Raw genomic sequence first — 23,228 nt, 5'->3', positions numbered from 1 at the left:
ATATATCATAGATATATATCTCATATACGTTTTATGATATCCATATTTGTTACATGATAATACCTTCATGGATTAATAATACTTACAAAAAATAATTATACTTTGTTCTGTATATCTAATATACATAGAATAACTTAATATATATATATAAATATCAATGATATCTAAGCATATCATAAATATATCTCATATACTTATAATAATTTACATACAAATGTTTATACTTTTTATATACTTTCAAAAAATAATTATACTTTGTTCTGTATATCTAATATACATAGAATAACTTCATATATATATATAAATATCAATGATATCTATGCATATCATAGATATATCTCATATACTTATAATAATTTACATACAAATGTTTATACTTTTTATATCTGTTTCATCTTTCTTATTCCTATAAATTTGTTGTATTGTTGCATAAACCTAGGTGTACAAGAGTAGGCATATCTAAACACACACATTTACACGTTTTGAATTGAATTCATAAGACATGCAAGAGGAAAGTTAGGACCAATTTTCAAATAATTAGCAAGGTTAAAACGTTTGACGATTAAAATGAATTATTCGAATAAAAGACCGTCAATTAATTTTTTATTAAATACAATTTTTAAATTCATAAAAAAAAACAAATAAGATATATACAAAAAACACAAATATATGATTGAAGGCTATTGTTCAACGACGGTTATATCTTTCTTCTCACACAAATCTTGAATTTCTGACCGGGATAAAAAAAAAGAACAATTTTATCGAGTAGCACAATAAATTTCATTAAAAATGAGGTGAAAAGTAAATAAACTGGAAAATTATTTAAATAAATAAAATAAAAATTGTGAAAAAAAGAGAATGAGATTAACTTAGAACAATCTGTTGAAGAGATGCAACAGCAGGACTTTCAGGATGCGATGAGATGAAAACCTGACCTTCATCACTGCACTGAGCTGTATGGCGATCATTCATCATTCATTCATTAATTCATCCATTCAATCATTCATTCATTCATATACACACACACAAATCTTAATGTAACATGTGCTCAATAAACTGCTTCTTAACGGGCATAAAACTAATCAAATTATAGATAAAGCATACCATTTGAAAAGTCAATAACTGAACTTAATGAAACATCAAATGATTGAAACTCGGTAAAAAAAATGTAGAAAAAACGAGTACATCCAGCTAACCTAATTTAGGGTCAAAGGGTAGTGAACCTAAAAATGGAACATTCATTTCTTTACACATCACAGATGCGCCTCCCGTTGAGGCATGGAAAATTTCACTAGATTTCTGTTTGAGATAAATGAGCTGAGTTTTGTACCTTGAACAAATTTACTTAGACTACACTTCATTCAGATTTACTAGAAGATAGAGATAATCAACTTTGTAAGCAGTATTAAATTCACAAAGGTGAATTTTTGAATATTCATTCACGAATAGCTTACTCTGCATTTTGGACAAACAAACGACGACATATTCTCAACAACTCCCAAGATATTTATCCCAATCTTCTTGCAGAAGTTTATTTCTTTTCTAACATCAACCAAGGAAATTTCCTAAACATTTTAAATAGATTCATTAACAGATTAATTAATTAATTAATTAATTGACTAAACAAATCAAATCAGAAAAATACATTACAAATTCAAGTAATTAAGATATAGAACTCTTTAAAAAAGACTTGGATGAATAAATAAATAAATGTTTCGTTTTTTATGCGTTTCATAAATAAACTTAGATAAAATAAAATACTTTAACAGCAAACCTGGGGTGTGGTAATGACAACCGCGCCATCTATATGGGCCTCTTTGAAGTATTGCACAATGGCAAGATGTTCGTCCGACGTTCCAGGCGGCGTGTCTATAAGGAGGTAGTCCAAGTCACCCCAGTCAACTTCGCAGAGAAATTTTTTAATCATACCTATGGCAAAAGATGTCAGATTAATATTTTTTAGCAAATAAAAGTAATAAAAATAGTCATATATGTATATATACATATACACATATATGTATATATATATATATATATATATATATATATATATATATTTACCATCTGCATCATTTTCATCACTATTAATTTTTCTTTTACCACTAATTCACCACCATATAACCAATATAACATCAACATAATCATTCAATCATCGTCATCTTCATCTCAATCATCATCATCACAATCATCATCTTCATCCTCATCATTACCATCCTCATCATCATCTTCATTCTCATCATCATCTTCATCATTATCATCACCGTCATCTTCATTCTCATCATCATCTTCATCATTATCATCCTCATCATCACCATCATCTTCATTCTTATCATCATCATCTTCTTCTTCATCATCTCAATCGTCATCATCACCAGTTTTCTTCGGACCCCTCCATATAACAGCAGCATCAGGACCATCCAACATGAAACCAATTGACATGACTGATACATTGTTTTCTGATAACTAATTATAACAATAATTATTATATTTATTTATATTATTATTATTCAGCAAGTTATTATTTCACATAAAAGATTTTCATTCATTAATTTTAAATAATATTCAGTGCCCTTATTATAAGTAAGAAGAAGAATATGCCATATAATTATCATATCAAGTCAAATAGCATCAAAAAATATTTTTGCTTACCACAGGTGACCACCCAGAGGCACTTTGATGTACCTGTCAATCAATCAATCAATCAATCAATCAATCAACCAATCAATCAACCAATTATTTGATTGATAATAATAAAAATATAAATAATAATAATACTAATGTTACTACTACCTGATGTCCATCTAAGCCCATCATGACAGGAATGGATGGACCACAGATGTCTACATCCATGATACCAATCTTATGAATTCATTTCAATTAATTTGAAAATACTATTTATTCATTTATTAATTTATTTATTTAATCATTTATTTACTATTTATTCATTTAATTATTATTTCATGCAATAACAACCATAACTGATTACCTGCTTGTTTTCATTCTGTGCAAGCACATGTGCCAGTTGGGCTGTGAACGTGCTTTTTCCAACTCCACCTTTCCCGGAGAGTATGACAATTTTATGCCTAATGCATGATATGCGCTCTGCAACTTCAGCTACGGCTGAATAGCATTTTTGAAAATATTTAGCGTTGATGTTAGTGAAACATTAACAATAAATAAATTTGAGTAATTAAATTAAAAAAAAGGAGATTTTTTAATTACACTAGCTACTAGGACTTATTTACTAAAGTATTATCATATTTAAATTTTGAAAGTAACAATTTGATACTGATCAAAATGGAGTTTCAAAATGAAATAAACCCGGATCATCAGTGCTCGCTTGGCCTGACTGGCACAACTTTTGATTGGGACATCCCTGACATGACGATGCCTTGCCGGCCAAATCGCTTTGTGTCCCAGGACAGGCTGTTGTATAATTTATATGAATTTAATTTAATATATAAAATTATTATTATTTTAAAATTTGAACTTTCACTGTTTTCGTGGTAAATTTTTGATAAGACCAAAGTTTGATCATCAAACAAGCTTGCTAATTAACTTAAAGCGAAAAAACATGATGAAATACGCACAAAAAGAAATGAAAAAATCAAACCAAAATGGTTTAATTTATAATTAACGTCATGTCACGATCGTTCATGTTGTCAACTGTCATTCACGTCATGTGTCATGTCATGGAAGGACTACTTAGAATTCAACAATAAATACAAATCTGGAGAAGTATAAAATAAAAATAGATTTTAATTGACTCGTTCATTAAAACGAATAAATTAAAAATTTATTGACCGTTCGGAATGCTTTCAGTCAACACGTTTTCTATTTCTTGTTCGGATTTTGAATCGGAATTCGCACTCGCAGTTTCCATTACGTTAAGTTCACCTTTCCTAGACGGGCACTTGTTAAGGGATGTATGAATGATTTATAAAATAAAATTTCATGGTTGTTTTTTTTCACATGGTCTGTATAGATAATACGCACCTAAGGTTCATCTTTAAAAGGGTTTTTTTACTAATTTTCACAAATCTCTTAAAAGATGATTAACCTTCAACCTCCTCCCGTCATCTCAGCAGCAGCAACTTGTACTATTTATAGATGCATATGATGAAAACACAACACAATACGCATCATGAAATACGCACACACGTGTACATATGTTTACTTCTAACAACATACAATACAATACCATACAATACAATACCATACAATATAATACAATACCATACTACATTATACTACACTAAACAATACAATACTATACTAGAGATATATACATATGATTGTAATGTAGATCTTATTGAGAAACCAGTTATCTAAAAATAATGTTTGAAATTTGTAAATGGAAATAAACTGAATATACCTACAAAAGAGAAGTTTGAGTTGGAGATCACCTTTATAACGTATTCTTTGGATTATAAAGAAACCGGTGTCCTATCCATCTATGAACAAACAAACACGTGTTAATTGCGCACATATATATCATCTGTTTTTACAGAGTAAAATATAAATGCTAGGTGCATGAATGAATTTAAAGGTTTGGTTGTTTGCTATAAAATGCCGCGTTAAAGTTTATTAGTGAAACATTCGTATTTGTGTTTGTGTCTTTTCTTCAATTATTTTATATTAGGAGAATATTTCTAGGACTATTAATTTGAAAGTTACTTAATAATTCATTGTTAAAATTTGCCAGCTGGGTTGGTACAGTAGTCATTAAGTTTTTAGGTTAATTTAATTTAACGCGTTTTGTGTGACCATTGGACTTCAAGTTGTAAATCATCTGACATCTGATTACATTGTTAGGTTTGTTTATGCGGAAATAAATATTTACAAGTTGCATCTATATTGTTAAAAACTTTCGAAAGCTATCAACAATTTTGAAAATTCAAAATTGAGCTTGATTAAGCGATCAGGTAACAATTAAATGAAACGTACAATCACAAACAATTTGAACTAAAGCTTACTGCACATAAAATATACAAAGTATTAATAAAAAAGAGCAAAAGCTAGGATCAAACATTATAAAACAGATCTCTGTATTTTAGAATCAAAACAAACTGCGCTATAATATATAAAGTATAAACATCATTCCACTACCAATCGTCAACTGACTGGAAATGACAGACGACGTGAACACTGGTGCGGTGAAGTTGGAGCGCAAGATCACTCTAATCAACGGCATAACAGTAATTGTTGGTAGTATCATCGGCTCAGGCATCTTCGTCAGTCCCAAAGGAGTTCTCCAGGAGGTCGGCTCTGTTGGGCTTTCCCTCATTGTGTGGCTGGCTTGTGGGGTCTTCTCTATGATTGGAGCTTACTGCTACACTGAATTAGGTTCGTTGCTCGTTGTTAATGAACACAACACAAATTAACTTCGGAAATATTTGTTAATTTGGTTGTATTGTAGTCGTCTCGGCAATAAAAATATTGTTTGAATGTTGTTTTGTTTAGTTCGTGACAATGTATTCACAATACAAGATGTCACTTTGCTTAAATATAAACTTCCTAGCACACCTTCATTCCACGAAAACTCCATCCATCTACGTTGTTTTTATTTTAGGCACTTGCATTGTAAAGTCAGGAGCGGACTACGCATACATAGGGGAGGCATTTGGATCTCTACCTGCTTTCTTGAGACTCTGGGTGGAATGTATGATCGTCAGACCCTGTTCGACTGCAGTCGTCGCCCTCACGTTTGCCAATTACGTCATCGAGCCACTTTTTCCGGAGTGTGAGCAGCCGGAAACAGCCGTTCGTCTTTTGGCGGCAATTTGTATTGGTGGGTGCGTTTTAGGTGTTTTAAAAATTATTTTGGAGTTTGTGTGTGAGGAATTGTTTTTGAAGAGTTTATTGAAATTTGGTTTCAATGATTTATAACACTGCTTGCTAATGCTCGATGTTTTGTCATTTTTATTGTCCTACAACTGTTTAAAGCAATATAGCTCACCATATCTGCTGTTACTATCGTGACATTTGCGTTGAAAATCTTGAATCTCATGTGGTACTGGCAGCTGAATATTTATGAGGGCAATAAAAAAAACAAATATTAAAAGTAATAAGCGACGGGAGGACGCAATGGAGAGCTTCGAGATATTCAATACGTGAGTTGATGAGTTGAAATTGCACGACGCGTGCAACTGACATCTCGGAACGAGTGAATGAATGAATGAACGAACGAACGCATAAATAAACGACCAAACGAACGACTGAATGAGGTAATGAAATTGTGAACGAAAAAAGAAAGAAAGAGCAATTGAATAAATAATTGAAAAAGAAATGACTGGAATGAAAGAAGGATGGATGGAGAACACATCTACCTACATTGCTGCTTATAAAAATGTATTTATTATTTTTGGTCCATAACATTTACATTATGTTTACCTATGTATTGTATATGAGGCACATTTACTTAAATGTGTATGTATGTTTGTGTATGTGCAGTGCATGTGTTTATGTATTTGTACATATATACATTTACGTGTAGACGTGTGTGCGTTGAACAATTTTCTAATTTGCATACAATCGTTATCAAACAGAATCGAATGTTTAATATGCACGCTATCTTCAAAAAGCTTTCCAAACAACTACTACCTACTACTGCTGCTACTACTACTGCTGCTGCTTCTACTACTACAATCACAAAATATTAGTAAAAAATCCAAAAACACGGATATCGAATAACCGAACGAATCGAAATGAGCTTGAAAACTTAGATGTCTTTTGAAGACTAGTTGTGGGGTCTTGTTGAGGTAATAATTCTTCTACAGTTTCATTTGTTGAATTAAAGTTGAACCAAAATACTTTCTCCTTGATCTCTTCTTTAGCTTCCATGTCATCTAAATACGAAATATTTAAAAAAATTATTTTATTCAAAAGGATGCATAATTAATACACATTGTGCATAATGTTCCATTATTCAATTAATAAAATTTGAAATAATAAAAATATTTACCTGATTTTTCTTTTGAGCCCTCTTTATCACTATTCACTATGATACTAACATTAACATTAGATTTGTTGAATAACGTTTCTAATTTTGGCGTTAGTGACAGCACATCGCTTTCTTTTTTTCGTTTTTCTTTAGCAATTCTTTTGTATTCAGCTCCACTAAATTTTTTTCTGCCATCCATTTTTATTTTCTAACATGAAAACGACTAAACTAACCTACTATACTATACGATATTTTTCGCGGCGTGCTTTTAAATCAAATAAGGGAAAGATTACAAATAAGAAATAAGATAAAGATTCTGCTCATAATATTTGCGTTTATATTTTAATCTTTACATAGAAAAAAAAACAAACCAAAAAAATTTAAAAAAAAATTAAAAATGAGTAATATAAAAAAATCAAATTTACTTTGATCCATCATCCATATTATAACAAATGCGAATAAATTTTTCAAATTTTTAAAAAATGTCTAAAATTTGCCGCCCGGGGCGCTTGCCCCCTTTGCCCCCCCCCCTAGTTCCGGGCCTGTTTTTATGATACGTAGATTGGTGTTCAATTTCATTTGCATTAATTTTCATTTAAATAAGTATTTTGCCAACAAATCGAAGTTAACAAATGCAAGTGACGTGCAAAGCATCAAATGGCGACAATGACATGAAAATTATGACGGTAATGACGTCATAATAATGATGACTGCGATAGTGTTGATGTGATGATGAAGGATGGTGACAACTATGATGGTGATGGGGATGGAGATGACGATGGCACACATACACACACACACACATACATACATAAATACACACATACATACGTACACACACATACATATATAAATACACACATACATACGTACACACACATATACACCCACACACAAACACACGCATGATCGTCTTTCCATACAAACCCACCTACCTATCTACCTACCTACCGACATCCTCTTTTTTTGCCTACCTGTTCAGAAAATCAATACCATCGTGTAGCCATGTGAAAAATGATGGCGATGATGAGGAAGAAGATGACGCTGTTCGTTCTGCAGAGAGTGATAGGAATAAATATTTGTCGTGAATTAAAAAGTTTGCACATGAAATTTTTGTCGGTCATGATATTGTAGACAAGTTGAGCCTTCTCCGATTTAAAATACTGAACCTCTCAAAATGTTCATCTCGTCATTTCTAGCTTACTTTCGACAAACAGGCAACAGTTTTTGATATGAGCAAAGGCAAGATTTACAAATTCCAAGTGGCTGTCAACACACACGTACAGAAATTGCGGTTGTATGTGCTATTTATGTACGATAAATAGGCTTAATAATAAATATGGGGTTATCTAATACTTTATATATATGCTTTATATATGCTATATTGGCTTTTTATAAGCTTTATGTAAAGTTTTATATGCATTCATTTATTACTCATGTATGCCTACACATTCACACACACACACATACACACACGCACAAACCACAAACACGTACAAACACACACACACACTGCATTATACAACAGCAATCCTGTCAGTTGTGAATGCACTGGACGTGAAGTGGTCCATGAGAGTTCAGGATGTTTTCACGTACGCAAAACTCCTGGCTCTCTTCCTAATCATTATCACTGGATTCGTACAAATGTTTCTCGGTTGGTTGGTTGGTTGGTTGGTTGGTTGGCTGGTTGATGAATGAACATACAAACAAACAAACAATTAGACACACATACACAAACAAACAATTATTTACACACACCCACACACACACACACACACACACACACACACACACACATGCCATATTCACACGATTAAAAGATGTTGAGTGAACGTTAGTTTTTTTTATTAACTTTTCGATTTTTGTTTTTTTTTCATGTTTTTATCATTTAACTTTTTTTTATCAGTTCTTGTTTAATTTTTGTTTTATTCATTGTTAATATTTTTTTTATTTATTCTTATTTTATTTTCATTAATTCATTTTAAATATATTTTCATTTAAAGGCGGGATCTCAATTCCTTAGTTGTTCCAAATAATTATTAATTGGTTTTCCATTCAAAAAAATTCTCATTTTTTTCATTTCTTATTCACCATTTCTTCTATTCATCTTTCATTCCTTCTTTCCCAATCATCATTCTTTTATTTTTTGTTTTTATTTCGTCCCGTCATTCATTCTTATTTAGCATCTTCTTCCGCCTAAAGCCACCCCCTCCCCAACTTCTCGAAACGTCTTCCAATATATTCCTTGTTTATTTACATTTCCTAGCTTTGATTTATTATTAATTATTTTCTCTAATAATAATTTTTTCTATTTTTAGTTACATTCTATTTATACCTAAATCATTCACCCGAAATTTTATTTTTAAACATTCATCGAACTTTTAGGTACTACAGATAAAATGTTTATGCTACGTGTGCGTGTGTGTGTATGTGAGTGTGATTGTGTGTGCGTGCGTGCGTGCGTTGTATGATGGTGATTGGTGGTCGAGTTGAAATGTAACAAAGCAACAAATTTTGCTATTAAGTGTTGTAAAGTATAAAGAAGTTTAAATACTGTAAAGTGTTTACCGCATTGCGTTGTAAAACATTTCTATTACTAATTTTTACTGAGTTAATTTTCAGAGGTATCAACAAACACACAAACACACACGCAAACAAGCACACAAAGCGTATGTGAATACACATTGTATGTGATAGCAGTAGATCTCTACGCAATATTGCCGCCCGGACATTATGTACACATTGTATATCATCTTATTTATTTCCATAATATCCTGCATGATATCAATGATATATGTATCAATAATTATTATAAATTATAATTTTAATTATAAATAAAAAAAAATAAAAATCAATATTATTATAAATAGGACACGTAGAACACTTCCAAGATCCTTTTGAAAACTCAAAGATAGGAGTTGGATCGCTGGCGATAGCATTCTACCAAGGACTCTTTGCTTATAATGGATGGTCTGTGTGTGGCTCTGAATGTAATGAATGAATGACTGACTGAATGAATGAATGAGTGTATGATTGGATAAATATAGATCAACGACGTTATCATTTTGCCATTACTCTGACCCCCGTCATCATCGTCATAATTGTCATGATCACAGTCGTTCGTTGTTGTTGTTGTTGTTGTTATCATCGTAAACATTTTTGTTCACGTCAACATTCATCGAAACTGCAAATGAAATTAAATCCGTGTTTGCATGACGTCATCACAGGAATTATTTGAATTACGTCATTGAAGAGCTCAAAGATCCTTATAAGTAGGAGTACAATTTATCATAGAATAAATTTTTTTTTCATTTTTTATAATAATTAGAAACAATTATTCACTCGTCAATATTTTCGTTTCGTAATTCACTTTGGCAATGACATCTTGAGAAATTTAACTTTTGTCGGTGGAGCAGACTCGCAGATTATACATGAGTGACATAAGTACCTGTGAGCGTAGCCCAGTAGCCAATTAACGAAATAGTTTATGTTTTTAATGTTTTTCTATTTAAAGGAATCTACCACTGGCGTCATGGATATCAACTATCTTGGTCACTGTCGTATATTTCTTTGCAAATGTCGCCTACTTCTCGGTCATCTCGCCCCAGGAGATGATCGCTTCAGAAGCCGTGGCAGTGGTCAGTGGTGCTGCTCGACTCGTACTTTTTAGTCATTTTGAAATTAATTTTAATTTTAAAATGTTTTTGACAATAGGGAAGAGATAAAAAATGGTGTTTATTGAAATGAAGGTTTCTAACTTTTACGCAGACCTTTGCTCAGCGCATGTATGGAGTCATGGCTTGGGTCATGCCGGTCTTCGTAGCCCTGTCAACCTTTGGCGGGGTTAATGGCATCTTATTTACTACCTCGAGGTCAGCCCTTTTTATTCGTTATTATTGTTATTATTATTATCATTTATTATTATCATTTATTATTATTATTGAATTATTATTATTTATTAAAAATTAATTAATTTTGTTTCATTGAATTGAAATTATAGATATAAATATTGTATGCTGTTTTTTTTAGGTATTCGCTACTCCTGCTTAAATGCAAAGCTTTCGATTTTTTAAATAAATTTTCCGAATAAGCAAGCGTTAGATAATAAAAATCAAATGAACGAGAATTGAATTTATAAAATATCAAATAAAAATTGAATTAAAAAAATAACTAAATACTTGGACAAAGGTTATTCTATGTTGGCTCTCGGGAGGGCCACATGCCCCAGGTCCTCAGCTACGTGCAAGTCAGAAGGCTCACCCCGGCACCCGCTGTCATATTTATGGTTACTAAATCTAACTAATCCATTAATTAACTAACTAATTAACTGATTGATTGATTAGTTAGTCAAGTGTTTAACTACTAATTAACACAGCGGCAGATTCAACAGCACAAACAACACAAATGACAATGAAAAGCAGACAATAATAATACGACAATGACACAACAACATCAACAACAATAAACAAACTACCCAACAACAACAAACAACCCAACAACAACAGACAAAACGCAAACAACAATCGCAGGGGTTATTTTCATGTATCTACCTGGTCTCGACGGACATGTACAAACTCATCAACTATGTCTCTTTCGTCAACTGGCTCGCTATCGCCATCTCAATCGTCTCCCTGCTCTACTTCAGGTACACCAAACCGGATATGAATCGACCGATCAAGGTTGGCCAGTCGAATGGTTGGATGAATTAATGAATGATTGAATGAATGGTTAAATGATTGAGTGAGTGGGTGAATGAATGAATGAATGAACGAACGAACGAACTAATTTATGAACGAATGAACTAACGAATGAACGATTAATTGACTAAATAAATAAATGTTTTAAAAATGATTTTGAAAGAAATTTTACAATATTAAAAATAATTTTTGTAAAATCATCAAGGTGTGGATTGTATGGCCGATATTGTACGTACTCGCATCGGCGTTCATCATCTTGGTACCTATGTTTACATCGCCCGTTGAAACAGGTCAATTCAAATTCGCAAATTATGATTTTATTATTAAAAGACTAGGTAACAGACAGATAAACAGACAGACAGACAGATAGACAGACAGACAGACAGGCAGACCGACAGACATACAGTCCAAAATAAGTTTAGAATAAAAAATTAATTAAACCATCGAAATCAAATTAGAATTTCTATAAGAAACGTAGAACAAACTATAAAGGAAAAGTAACATAAAAATATTCAAAAATAGAAGACAAATCGACAAATTTAATTTAATTCTGAAATCGCAAATATAACACCACACCACTTACTTCTAAATAAATTTACATACAGTAATAAAATAACTTTCATCTCTTTCATCATGGATGTTATTAACCAGTCAATCTTTTTCTAGATTTCAATTGATGTTTCAGTTAGCGAGAGTTAAACCGCGATAAACATCACCACAACACGTGCAGGTATGGGCTGTTTGATCATAGCCACGGGCATTCCAGTCTACGTCATATTTGTGCAGTGGAAGTCGAAACCAAAAAAATTCAACCAATTAATCGGTTTGTGGTGGGATTTGAAATAAAATATTAAAATATAAACATAAAACGATTGAAAAATTTGTGAATTAACTTTTTGTTTTCATTTTTATACAATTTTCTTTTAATTATTTCTCAGGAAGATCTACAACAAAACAAATATGGGGTCTATGATGTAAATACATGTAAATCACCGCATCACACATACACCACACACACACACACACACACACACACACACACACACACACACACACACACATTATGTGGTACTGTTTAGCAATATATATTTGTAATTTATTGATATATTATTACTTAATTAGTTTAAAAATAATTATTAAGAAAATTTAAAACTTCACCCAGATAACATCACGTTATTTACTCAGAAGCTTCTCTTGGTCGTACCAGAAGATACGGTAAAAGATTTGTAGACACACGCACACAAACAAACAAACACACACGCACACAAACAAACACACACATGTGTGAACATTGTGTACAGCTGATATTATTACAATTATCCAATAGCTTAGGTGACCAGCGGCCATTCTGTAGAAATTAAATGGCCCCGTTATTGGCGTTGAATTTGTGTAGTTAGTGTTGTAAGCAACAGTTCTGTTCTGTGACACTTTCATTTGTAGATGTTGTATTAGAATAATAGTGTTTGTTTTGTATGTACATTAGTGCATTCACATACGTTTGATGTGCACACACACACATCACACACACACACACCTTATCACGAGCAAAATACATACATACACAAAGAACATAACACATGCTATAAAAATATCTCATATAATAAAATTTTAAAAATTTTAGTATAAGAATTGAACTATAGTACTCGAAAATAATATCAATTGGAAGGCTTTTACGTCTTGTGGATGTGTATTATACACTCACCAATAAGTAACTAATTACTTATTTTTTGTAATTTATTTATTAATTTATTATTTCGTGTGAAATATTAATGAATGAGTGACGTCAGAGCCTCTCCATTTTTCTCCTGATAAATCTAATGAGGAAGAATTTGGCCGATCCTGTTTTAAAATTCGATGTATGTGTGCGTGCGTGTGTGTGTGTGTGTGTGTGTGTGTGTGTGTGTGTGTGTGTGTGTGTGTGTGTGTGTGTGTGTGTGTAAGAGAGTGAGAGAAAGAGAGTATGGTGTGTATGTGTACGATCTAATTCATTATTTATGTTTTTTAAAAAAACGTGCACCTCATGCCGAATAATCGTGAAGTTAATGTAGTCATCAAAATCGTTAGACGTTTAACTTTTTAAATATAAAATGAATTAATGTCGTGAAATGTTATAGTTTTGTAGAAGATATTAAACTTTTGTATAAGTATTATTGTAAATTTGTTCAGTTCTGTAATGTTGTTTTGGAGTGTTGGATAGTCAGGCAGTTCTTGTCTTTACCGTTCCCGTGATGTCATATTACCTATAGGCATATTTTCTGTTTGTTGTGTGTTTGTTTGTGTGTGTGTATGTATGTGTGTGTGTATGTATGTATTGTATCTGTCTGTTTTCTTTTTTACTTTACTTTTTTACTTAATAACGATGTACATACATTTTAAGTTTTGATCGATATATTTATATATTATATATATATATAATGATAATATATATAATATATATATATATATTATTAATAATTACTTTTATTAGTATAGTTATAATTTTATTATTATGACACTACATACCTTTAAAAAAATTATAGCTTCCATACATTTTTTTTCAAAATATGACCAATGAATATTTAAACTAAAAAATGAGATAAAGACAAATGGATAGATGGATAGATCGACAAATAGACAGAGAAGGAAAGAAAGAAAAAGCGAGAGAGGTGATAGAAATCTATGAAAAACATGTAAACTATTGATGTGACGCGAAGAAAAAATGAAACTTGTATTGTATAATCTGTAATTGTAGTCATAATAAATGCATTGAAAACGTGTAAACTATGTAACTTCTCATCTAAATGATGTTGTGATGAATTTAATTAATTAATTTGTTGACGATTTTACGTTGAATCTTAAAAATTTATTTCATATGAATATTAATACAAGCTATATTATATAATATATTTGTTAACCGTTTTCAATGGAAACCCAGTGATTTTCATACTGTTGATTAGAAATCATGTTATTCTGTTATTCTCTCTTTCTCACTCTCTCTCTCTCTCCATCTCCCTCTCTTATTTTCATAAATATATTTTTTGTCGACCTATATGGATGTATATATGTAGGTATATGTGTTAGAAATAACTTTATTGCTTCAAAATGTTATAATAATACCATTGGTATAACTGTAGATATTCCATTATTTGCCAGAATAAAGCGATGTCAGTATGTTTGAGGTCCATCTACTTATTCCAAATGGTAAAATGTACAAACTCCAATTTTATCATATCCAAAATGTCTGTTGCCATTTGCCCTATGCACAGCGTCGAGGGTGCCCACAAAACTAACAAAGAAATCTACGTTTTGAAATTAAAAAATTACATAAAAAAACTAGTTTTTTTTGTTGAATTTGTTATTTTTTATCATAAAAATTAGTCTATAAAAATTGAAATTACCACAAAAATGAAAACAACATTAACAATTGAAGAAAAAATAAAGAGAAAAAAAAAGAATCAACTTAGGGCCTAACATCCAGAAAGCTTACAAATGCGATGCTTACCAAATTTTTAATGCAGGAACTAAAGAATTTGTATGAATTTAATCAATCTTATGTGCCCTACATAAAGCATCTACACTATCTCAATAAAATAATTACATAATAATAAAAATAACAACAATAATAATATTAGTAATTAGCGACAAATTTTGTAAAAAGTTAACGCAAAAATGATTATTAAATGCATGCTAAAAAAATTAATAAATAAATATGTATATATATATATATGTAGATAATTGCACTTATATATTTTTGGCTCCGACATAAAATTACCACATGCAAATGAATGTATAAATATACACACATATATACACACATATGTGTATATATGTATATATATACACATATATGTGTGTATCTGTTTTTCTATTAGTGTGTATGTGTTTTGTCCTTGTGTGTGCGTGCATGTATGTGTGCGTGTATGTGTGTGTGCATGTGTGACTTTGAATTCAATTTACAGCTGTCCAACCAAGTAGTCAAAAGCATAATAATTTTGGCAGAAATGTTTGATATATATATATTCGTGTTATAGTATAATATTTTGTAAGAATTACATTATCGTTTTTAACATTACAATTTAAATATATTACATAATACCAGAATAATAATAATAACAACGACAATGGTAATAATAAAAATAATTATCATTAAATATATAAATAATAATAATAATAATGAACAATTGAGCAACTGTGATGTGAAGGCTAGTGTTAGTATAGTATAATATAATGAGTAATAATAATATATGTGTCCGTGTGTGTTCGTATGTGTGTTCGCGTGTGCGTGTGTGTGCCAGTGTGTGTGTCAAACTTAAAGAAAAAAAACAGAATAAAAAAAAGAATGAATTTATAATATAGTATATATTTATATAGGTAGTAACGAAAACTTAACTTCAAAAAATACTACTACTATTATTTATTAATATTGTTGTTGTTGTTGTGAATTAATGAAATAAATAAAGAAATAATAAACTAAAAAGTTTTTAAAATAATAATGATAATAATAATGAATGAATGATAACAATTCTGTTTTAGATACCATTGTAGAGTTATTCATAGCAATAAAGATTTTAAATGAACCACCGAACAATCAATTAGTTAACAAATATTATATAATTAATTAACCGCTAATTAAATTAGCTTTAATAGTTTCATTTTAATCGATTAGAAAACAAAAATCTATAAAATTTATACATTACATACTTAATATATAAACGTGAAAAATTAAACTTGAAAGAAAAGTTGTTCATTTACTGAAACGAATGAAGCTTTAACGAGCAAAAATACATAGATTAAATAACATTTAGAAAATAAATAACACACATACACACGCATGCAAACACGTACGCAAACAAACATACACACGCACACACAAAGCAATAATACATCTCTCATGGCAATAACTGTTACACATACAACAGTTAAAGGTAATAAATACAACACATACGTAACATACAATAAGGTACATGCAGTATTTGTTAAAATAATATTATTAACTAACTTTTTTCTTTCAATTTATATACAGAAAATATGTATGATTAGATATATTTATGCATGTGGTTTGTACACATAGATCTGCAGATAACATAACAATATATATATATATATATATATATATATATATATATATATATATATATATATATATATATATATATATATATATATCTATGATCAGACCTATTTAAATTATAAAATTCAGCAGCAAATGATAATTATATGAATGATTTAAGACATGTAAGAATTTTTGCGTTAAATTTTTTTAAAAATTTGGAAAATAATTTTAAATAAAATAAAAAGAGTGATTGATTGATTGACTGAATGAATGAATGATTGAATGAATGAATTTACGAAAAAAGGATACTGATATTTTAACTAAAGTTAGAAAGCTTTATAATTTCAAAAATTTTACTCTGAAAATAGCGAAAATATGGCAAAATAGTTTAAATATCAAGGTCGAAAAAATCTCTAAAAAAAAGATTAACTCAGATCTCTCACTTTCTCTCTCTCTCTCTCTCTCTCTCTCTCTCTCTCTCTAGGATGATAAAACATAGATAAAACATAACAATAAATGCAAGAAATTATACATTTAGTCAGTTAAATGAATACATACATGCATGCATTACATTGGACAGCCTGCCTACAAATGAAAGAAAAAATTAAATGAACGAAAATATAACAAATAAAATACACGTACGTATTCATAAAAGAAAGGACTAGATATCGTATTGAAAAAAAAATTTATATAAGTACATCAAAACTCAATTATTGTATATACCTACGTGACACACACACATACACAGGCACGAACAAACAAACAAACAAACACAGACATACACAAACGGATACAAGCAAGTATACGTACTGTGCCGCTTTGGATATCATTTACTCATCCAAATACAAGTCCGAATCATCATTCCATTCACCATTTCTTATCGTCATCATCATCGTTGTTGTCGGCACAGTAATATGTATGTATGTATGTATGTATGTATGTATGTATGTATGTATGTATGTATGTTAAAACCAAATCGTGATGAATGACACCAAACAGTCAAACATCTGATTAAAAGGGTTAACACTTTAATGTATCGTTAGTCAAACACGAGATGTGGTTTATTGCAAAAAAGAACTCTCTGTTGTCACCTGACCGAACACCAATCATTTTACACAATGTTTTAATAAATTTTGAAGTATTGGGGTCAATGGGTCCAAGGACCTCGATACATATTGGCAAAAAATCTAAGGAAGGCAGGGCGTGTTCATATTTTTTAATTTTTTTGTCCGATGCCCTGATTGCAGCCAAACCACATTCTTTGCTGATAAGGTGAACGTAGCGCTCGGCCAAGGTACCAGGAACCGTAACATCCCAAGCCAAACATTTACCGGCTCTCCAGGGAGTAAGAGTACAACCGTCTGATCGCTTGCCATCTTGCACTGAAATGCCAGATGGTTCTTTCAAAACAGGAATAGAAGCTTTAGAAAAAAGCCGGCAAATGTAATCATTCAAAGCTGAATGACGAAGTTGACGGCCTCCACCTAAACGGCAAACCAAACCATGATGACCAAATTCGTCCGCCTCCGCGTCGCAACGACACAGATATTTATTTTGTATACTTAGGCCAAGTCTGAAACCAACGGCAAATCTAACAGACTCGTCATCGAGTCTGGTGCCTACGGAAGTGTTGGGTCACGACCTCAACCAACCACAACTAACATCACTAGTTGCAGCCAATAAGCGGGCGGAGGAAGAAGCACCGATGTATGTATGTATGTATGTATGTATGTATGTGTGTGCATGTGTGTGTGTATGAATAGTTTATATGCATAACTATACACGCGACTTTAAAAATTTTTCAATTTTTAGATACATATATTTACAACATACATATACATTTTGATACACAACACACACACACACACATACACAACACATAACACAACACACACACACACACACACACACACACGCATACCATTTTAACATGTGAATAAAATATATATGAAAAAAATATATATATATATAAATTAACTATAATATATGTAATTTCATACACACACACACACACACACACACACACATGCATATAAATAAATATTATTATAAAGATATTTATACAATCCTCATCTAAATACCTAAAAGTGTAATTTAACATTTGACATTACATTTTACATAAATTGATATATATATATATATATAAACAAAATAAAATAAATTTTTTGTTTAATAAAATAAGTGATTAGATTAGCACCAAATAAAGGCAATATAGATAAATAAATATATATATATATATATTTGTGTGTGTGTGTGTGTGTGTGTGTGTGTGTGTGTGCGTGCATGTCAACTAGGTATATATGTAAAACATTAACATACGTTAACATATGAATAATATATATATATATAAATCTAGGCTTACTTGAACGTGCACATGTAATGAATAAGCTTTAAGTAAAATTAATTTAATCGAAAATATTCATAAGTAGGCAATTCAACCGTTTCAAATATTTGAGTAAAAAATAACAATAACAATATAACGATAATAATAATAAAAAAATAACATAATAAAAAAGAATAATAAGACGAACATAAAAAATAACAATAATAATATTACGAATAACAATAAGAAACATTACGATACGGTACAAGCACGTGACGCATGGTATAAATATTGTGAAAAAAAACCGCCACAAAATAAAGAACAAGGGACACAGAAATTTGTAATCCTATGCAGTTTATAAATAACAATTTGATTTTACAATCATATATACACGTACATATGTATATTTGCTACATATACATACATACATACAAACAAACAAACAAACACACACACACGCACACAAACATTTATATGTATGTATATATATATATATATATATATATATATATTAGTCTTTATTTGGAAAGAAAAATATGTGACAAACAAACGAACAAACGAATGAAAAAAATTATTAATTAGTAAAAAGAAAACCTTCAAAAAAAAACGTGCAAATATATACCTCTCAAATATTTTCTCATATCTCTATAACCTTTATACTGATTTAATTAATATGTTCAGTTTTGACAAAAAAAACATTAAATTGTATGTGTATATATACATTTTTTAGCTCTAAGTTTTTGCGTGTGTGTGTGTGTCTTTGTAATGTTAAAAGAACCTAAATCTGTCCTACCACTAGAATGCTAATCAAAATTTGTAGTATAACAAGTCACTGTTTATAAGGAGCGCAAGGGCCATTCTTTTCTGTCAGTCAGTTAGTTTCTATGCATATATATGAAACTGAAAAGAGTATAAATAAAATATACACGAAAATATTTTTACAATTCGAAACGTCAGCTTCACTGCGGTCATACTACTCGTCATCATCATCATCATTAAAGAACGTCATAATTACGCCATAATCACATTAGCAAAGAATGATTCACCAACATTTCATCGCTATCACTCACTCATAAAAAAAATCGTCCTCGTCTTCATCGTGTTCTCTCTCTCTCTCTCTCTCTCTCTCTCTCTCCGTCATCATCTTCACTTCTTCACTTATCATCGCATCAGTCACATCAGTGGGAGCATGTCGACATGACGACATCATCCCATGGTGTCGACGATGATACCACATCGTCGCAACTTGAAGTCACTTCTTTCTTGACATCACTATCCCCATTCTCGCCGCCATTGTCGTCGTCGTTGTTGTCGCTGCTGCTATTTTTAGTCGTATTGAGGCTCTTGTTAATGTTGCTGTTACTATTTTTAGAATTAGGGTTTAGGTTGTTGATATTTTTTGAACTCTCCATTTCAATAATGTCCTTACTATTATTATTATTAATGCTATTATTTAGGCTACTATTAACGTTCTTATTATTATTATTACTGTTGTTGTCACTATTATTATTGATGTTGTTGTTATTGTTGTTGTTATTGTTGTTGTTGTATTTTTTCTTATCAGGAACATTGAAGCCGCATTCTAGATCGCATCTACTGGTTAGCACCACGTTACACCTCTTAATAATTTTGTTGCTACTACTGAAAGTACTGGCAGTTGTTGCAGTGTTAGTAGTTGCAGTAGTAGTAGCAGTGTTATTATTATAATCATTGTTGTTATTATTATTATTATTATCATTATTATTATTATTGTTGTTATTATTTATATCAGTAGTAGCAGAAACATCGGGGTTATTTTTTTCTGTTATGAGTTCACTAATTAAACAGCTTTCACCAATATTATTATTATTATTGTCATTATTATTATTATTATCATCGTTATTATTATTATTATTAATGTTATTATTGTAGTTGTTATTGTCTAAGAATCCAGAATAAATCTCAACGTTATTATCGGCGTTGATGTCTTTTTCAAAATTAAACATACCACTACTGTTACAGCCGTCTGCATGATAAACAATTTGGTCATCCATCTTGCTGATGTTGTTGTCGTGTTTGATGTCGTTGTTGTAGTTAGTAATGTTATTAGTGTTGTTGTTGTTGCTGCTGGAACTTGTAGATGACAATAACTCAACAATTTTAGGGCAGTAGTTATTGTTGTCATCGACTTCTGATTTAATACTGTTGTTGCAGTTACTGTTGTCCTTGCTCTGTAGGATATTATACAACAACATACTTCTGCTGCTGCTACTGCTTTTGTTGTTGCTGCTGATGATGCCTATGTTGTTGTTGTTGTTACTACTGTTGCTAGCGTTGCAGTTAACGTTTATGTCGTTGTTGTTGTTGCTAGCAGTAATGTTGTACGCGCTGTTGTTGTTGGGTATATCTTGCTTTATAGTTGTCAAGTTGCACAAGTTGTCCATCACTGTTGCAGACTGCATGCAATTAATTATTATCACATTACAATACATTTACACTACATTAAATTACATTACATTACAAAACATTGCATTAAAAACCATTTGACACATACACACATTATTACAACTTAACGTGGAAGCAAAAAAGAGAAAATTCATTATCAAAAAAGTTACTTTAGCAAAAAAGAGAAAATTCATTATCAAAAAAGTTACTTTAGGTTAATAAAAAGATCAAAAGATAAAATGATGAAAAAAATTCTTGTAATTTACTCTGAGAAGAAATTCATTTGATTTACTCAACTATAAAGGAGCAATTAATCTCGGAATCATAGGATAACCAACCAAACAAATTTCAGCAGCACAGTCAGCGGTTTAATTAAAATTCTCACTTTTACTCAAAAGTTCTACATTAAAAAACATTCATAAATTTTCTTTTTTTCGCAATTGAAAATATTGTTATATTTAATTTGCAGTGCAGCTGATAACGGATCACACACACACACACACACCTACACACACAAACAGACAGCCAGTCAGACAGTCAGACAGACAGACAGACCTGGATGTTATGATCAGATGGCAGACAGACACCACCAGCAGCTGAACCTAGACCACCACCATTGCATTCCTCCTCAACCTTCACCTGAACACTTCCACATACATTTTTATTTATTTTATCGATTGGAAGATGATGAGGAAGAGGTAGAGGGTTATGGTGATGAGTAGCTGCAGCAGCTACAACATCTTCATTCAAGTCCCCATTCAATGAGCTCAAACTAGGCGGAACTAAGTCTACAATTTCGGAATCAGCGCCCGATTCTAACAAGGCAGTTAGGCTCTCCGTGGAGATTACGGTTTCAGTCAATCCATCTGGTGACGGTGGTAGGTAGTTGCGCCATGCCTCTTCTGGCAGTCTAAAAAGATCTGTGTAGTTACTGTTGTTGCTGCTGCTATTGTTGCTGTAGTGTTGAGTGTCAGTGATGCTGTTGCCATTTATACTGTTGTTGTTGTTGCCGACAGTGATTGCTTCATGAGCTGGTTTTGCTACGGGACTAAGTACCGGCATCATTGGTTTCGCTAAATTGTTGTGGATGTTGTTGTTGGGATATATCTGTTGTTGTTGCTGTTGTTGAACACCAGATGTCATTGGACAAAAAAGATTTTTGCCACCATTATTACTGTTACTGTTATTATTACTGCTATTAATGTTATTAACACCGCTGGGAGCACCAAAGGAATTTAAATTGTTGTAAAAATTAGTATTATTATTGTTTAAATTGTTGTTGTTGTTGCCATTGTTGTTGAATGAATAGTTGTTAGGATAGTTCATATTAGTTATGTTAACGAACGTCATAGCATTGATGTTGTTAGTGTTGTTGGTCACCATAATCACATTAATGTTGTTGTTATTGTTGGAAGAACAGCTAACAATGCTACTGTTGTTGATGTTATTGTTGAAGCTGTTAGGATTGTAGCTAATGTTACTGTTGCTAATATAGTTGTTGCTGCCGCTGTTATAATGATGCTTGTCTAATGATCTGAAGGCAGTTTCAAAGCTATCTAAAGGCTTTTGTAATTGAATATGCTGCTGCTGTTGTTGATGCTGTTGTTGTTGTAGTTGCTGCTGAAATTGTTGCTGATGTTGTAGCTGATAATGTAACTGTTGTTGTTGTTGTTGCTGCTGCTGGCTGTATTGAGGCCTGAATAATGGCGAACTACTACTATTGTTACCCCCAATCAATGAAACTCCATCCAATGGGAGGCTATCTGAGTTTATTGAAAGTGATGCTGGCATTTTCTTTTTTCTTTCCAT

The 23,228-nt window shown here is 31.2% G+C and overlaps 2 protein-coding genes across 2 annotated transcripts; one reads left to right on the top strand and one right to left on the bottom strand.

Annotated features, from left to right (window-relative positions):
- Nucleotides 1-864: 864 nt before the first annotated feature.
- On the bottom strand, nucleotides 865-3,424 carry HELRODRAFT_81831 (hypothetical protein; the record flags this gene model as incomplete). Its single annotated transcript, XM_009022401.1, has 9 exons — nucleotides 865-953; nucleotides 1,197-1,299; nucleotides 1,455-1,565; nucleotides 1,775-1,929; nucleotides 2,373-2,463; nucleotides 2,650-2,682; nucleotides 2,788-2,859; nucleotides 2,987-3,120; nucleotides 3,322-3,424. Coding segments are annotated over 9 exons (891 nt in total), but the record flags the coding sequence as incomplete, so codon positions are not given.
- Nucleotides 3,425-4,603: 1,179 nt separating this feature from the next.
- On the top strand, nucleotides 4,604-13,410 carry HELRODRAFT_112809 (hypothetical protein). Its single transcript, XM_009022400.1, has 12 exons — nucleotides 4,604-5,346; nucleotides 5,573-5,791; nucleotides 8,472-8,597; nucleotides 9,814-9,919; nucleotides 10,171-10,215; nucleotides 10,458-10,581; nucleotides 10,712-10,815; nucleotides 11,132-11,228; nucleotides 11,473-11,622; nucleotides 11,846-11,930; nucleotides 12,371-12,463; nucleotides 12,803-13,410. Exons 1-12 carry the CDS (start codon nucleotides 5,130-5,132, stop codon nucleotides 12,868-12,870), a joined length of 1,434 nt encoding a protein of 477 aa, XP_009020648.1. The 5' UTR covers nucleotides 4,604-5,129; the 3' UTR covers nucleotides 12,871-13,410.
- The last annotated feature ends 9,818 nt before the right edge of the window (nucleotides 13,411-23,228 follow it).

The sequence above is a fragment of the Helobdella robusta genome (genome assembly GCF_000326865.2).
Source record: "Helobdella robusta unplaced genomic scaffold HELROscaffold_31, whole genome shotgun sequence".
Lineage (NCBI taxonomy): Eukaryota > Metazoa > Annelida > Clitellata > Rhynchobdellida > Glossiphoniidae > Helobdella > Helobdella robusta.
This window is presented reverse-complemented; position numbering and strand designations above follow the sequence as displayed.

Bases quoted from the DNA above. Each gene is read 5' to 3' on its own strand.
- HELRODRAFT_112809 (XM_009022400.1), top strand. From the start codon at position 5,130: ATGACAGACGACGTGAACACTGGTGCGGTGAAGTTGGAGCGCAAGATC. The intron at 11,229-11,472 runs GTTACTAAATCT...CAACAATCGCAG, and splicing joins CACCCGCTGTCATATTTATG to GGGTTATTTTCATGTATCTA. The intron at 12,464-12,802 runs GTTTGTGGTGGG...AACTTCACCCAG, and splicing joins AAAATTCAACCAATTAATCG to ATAACATCACGTTATTTACT.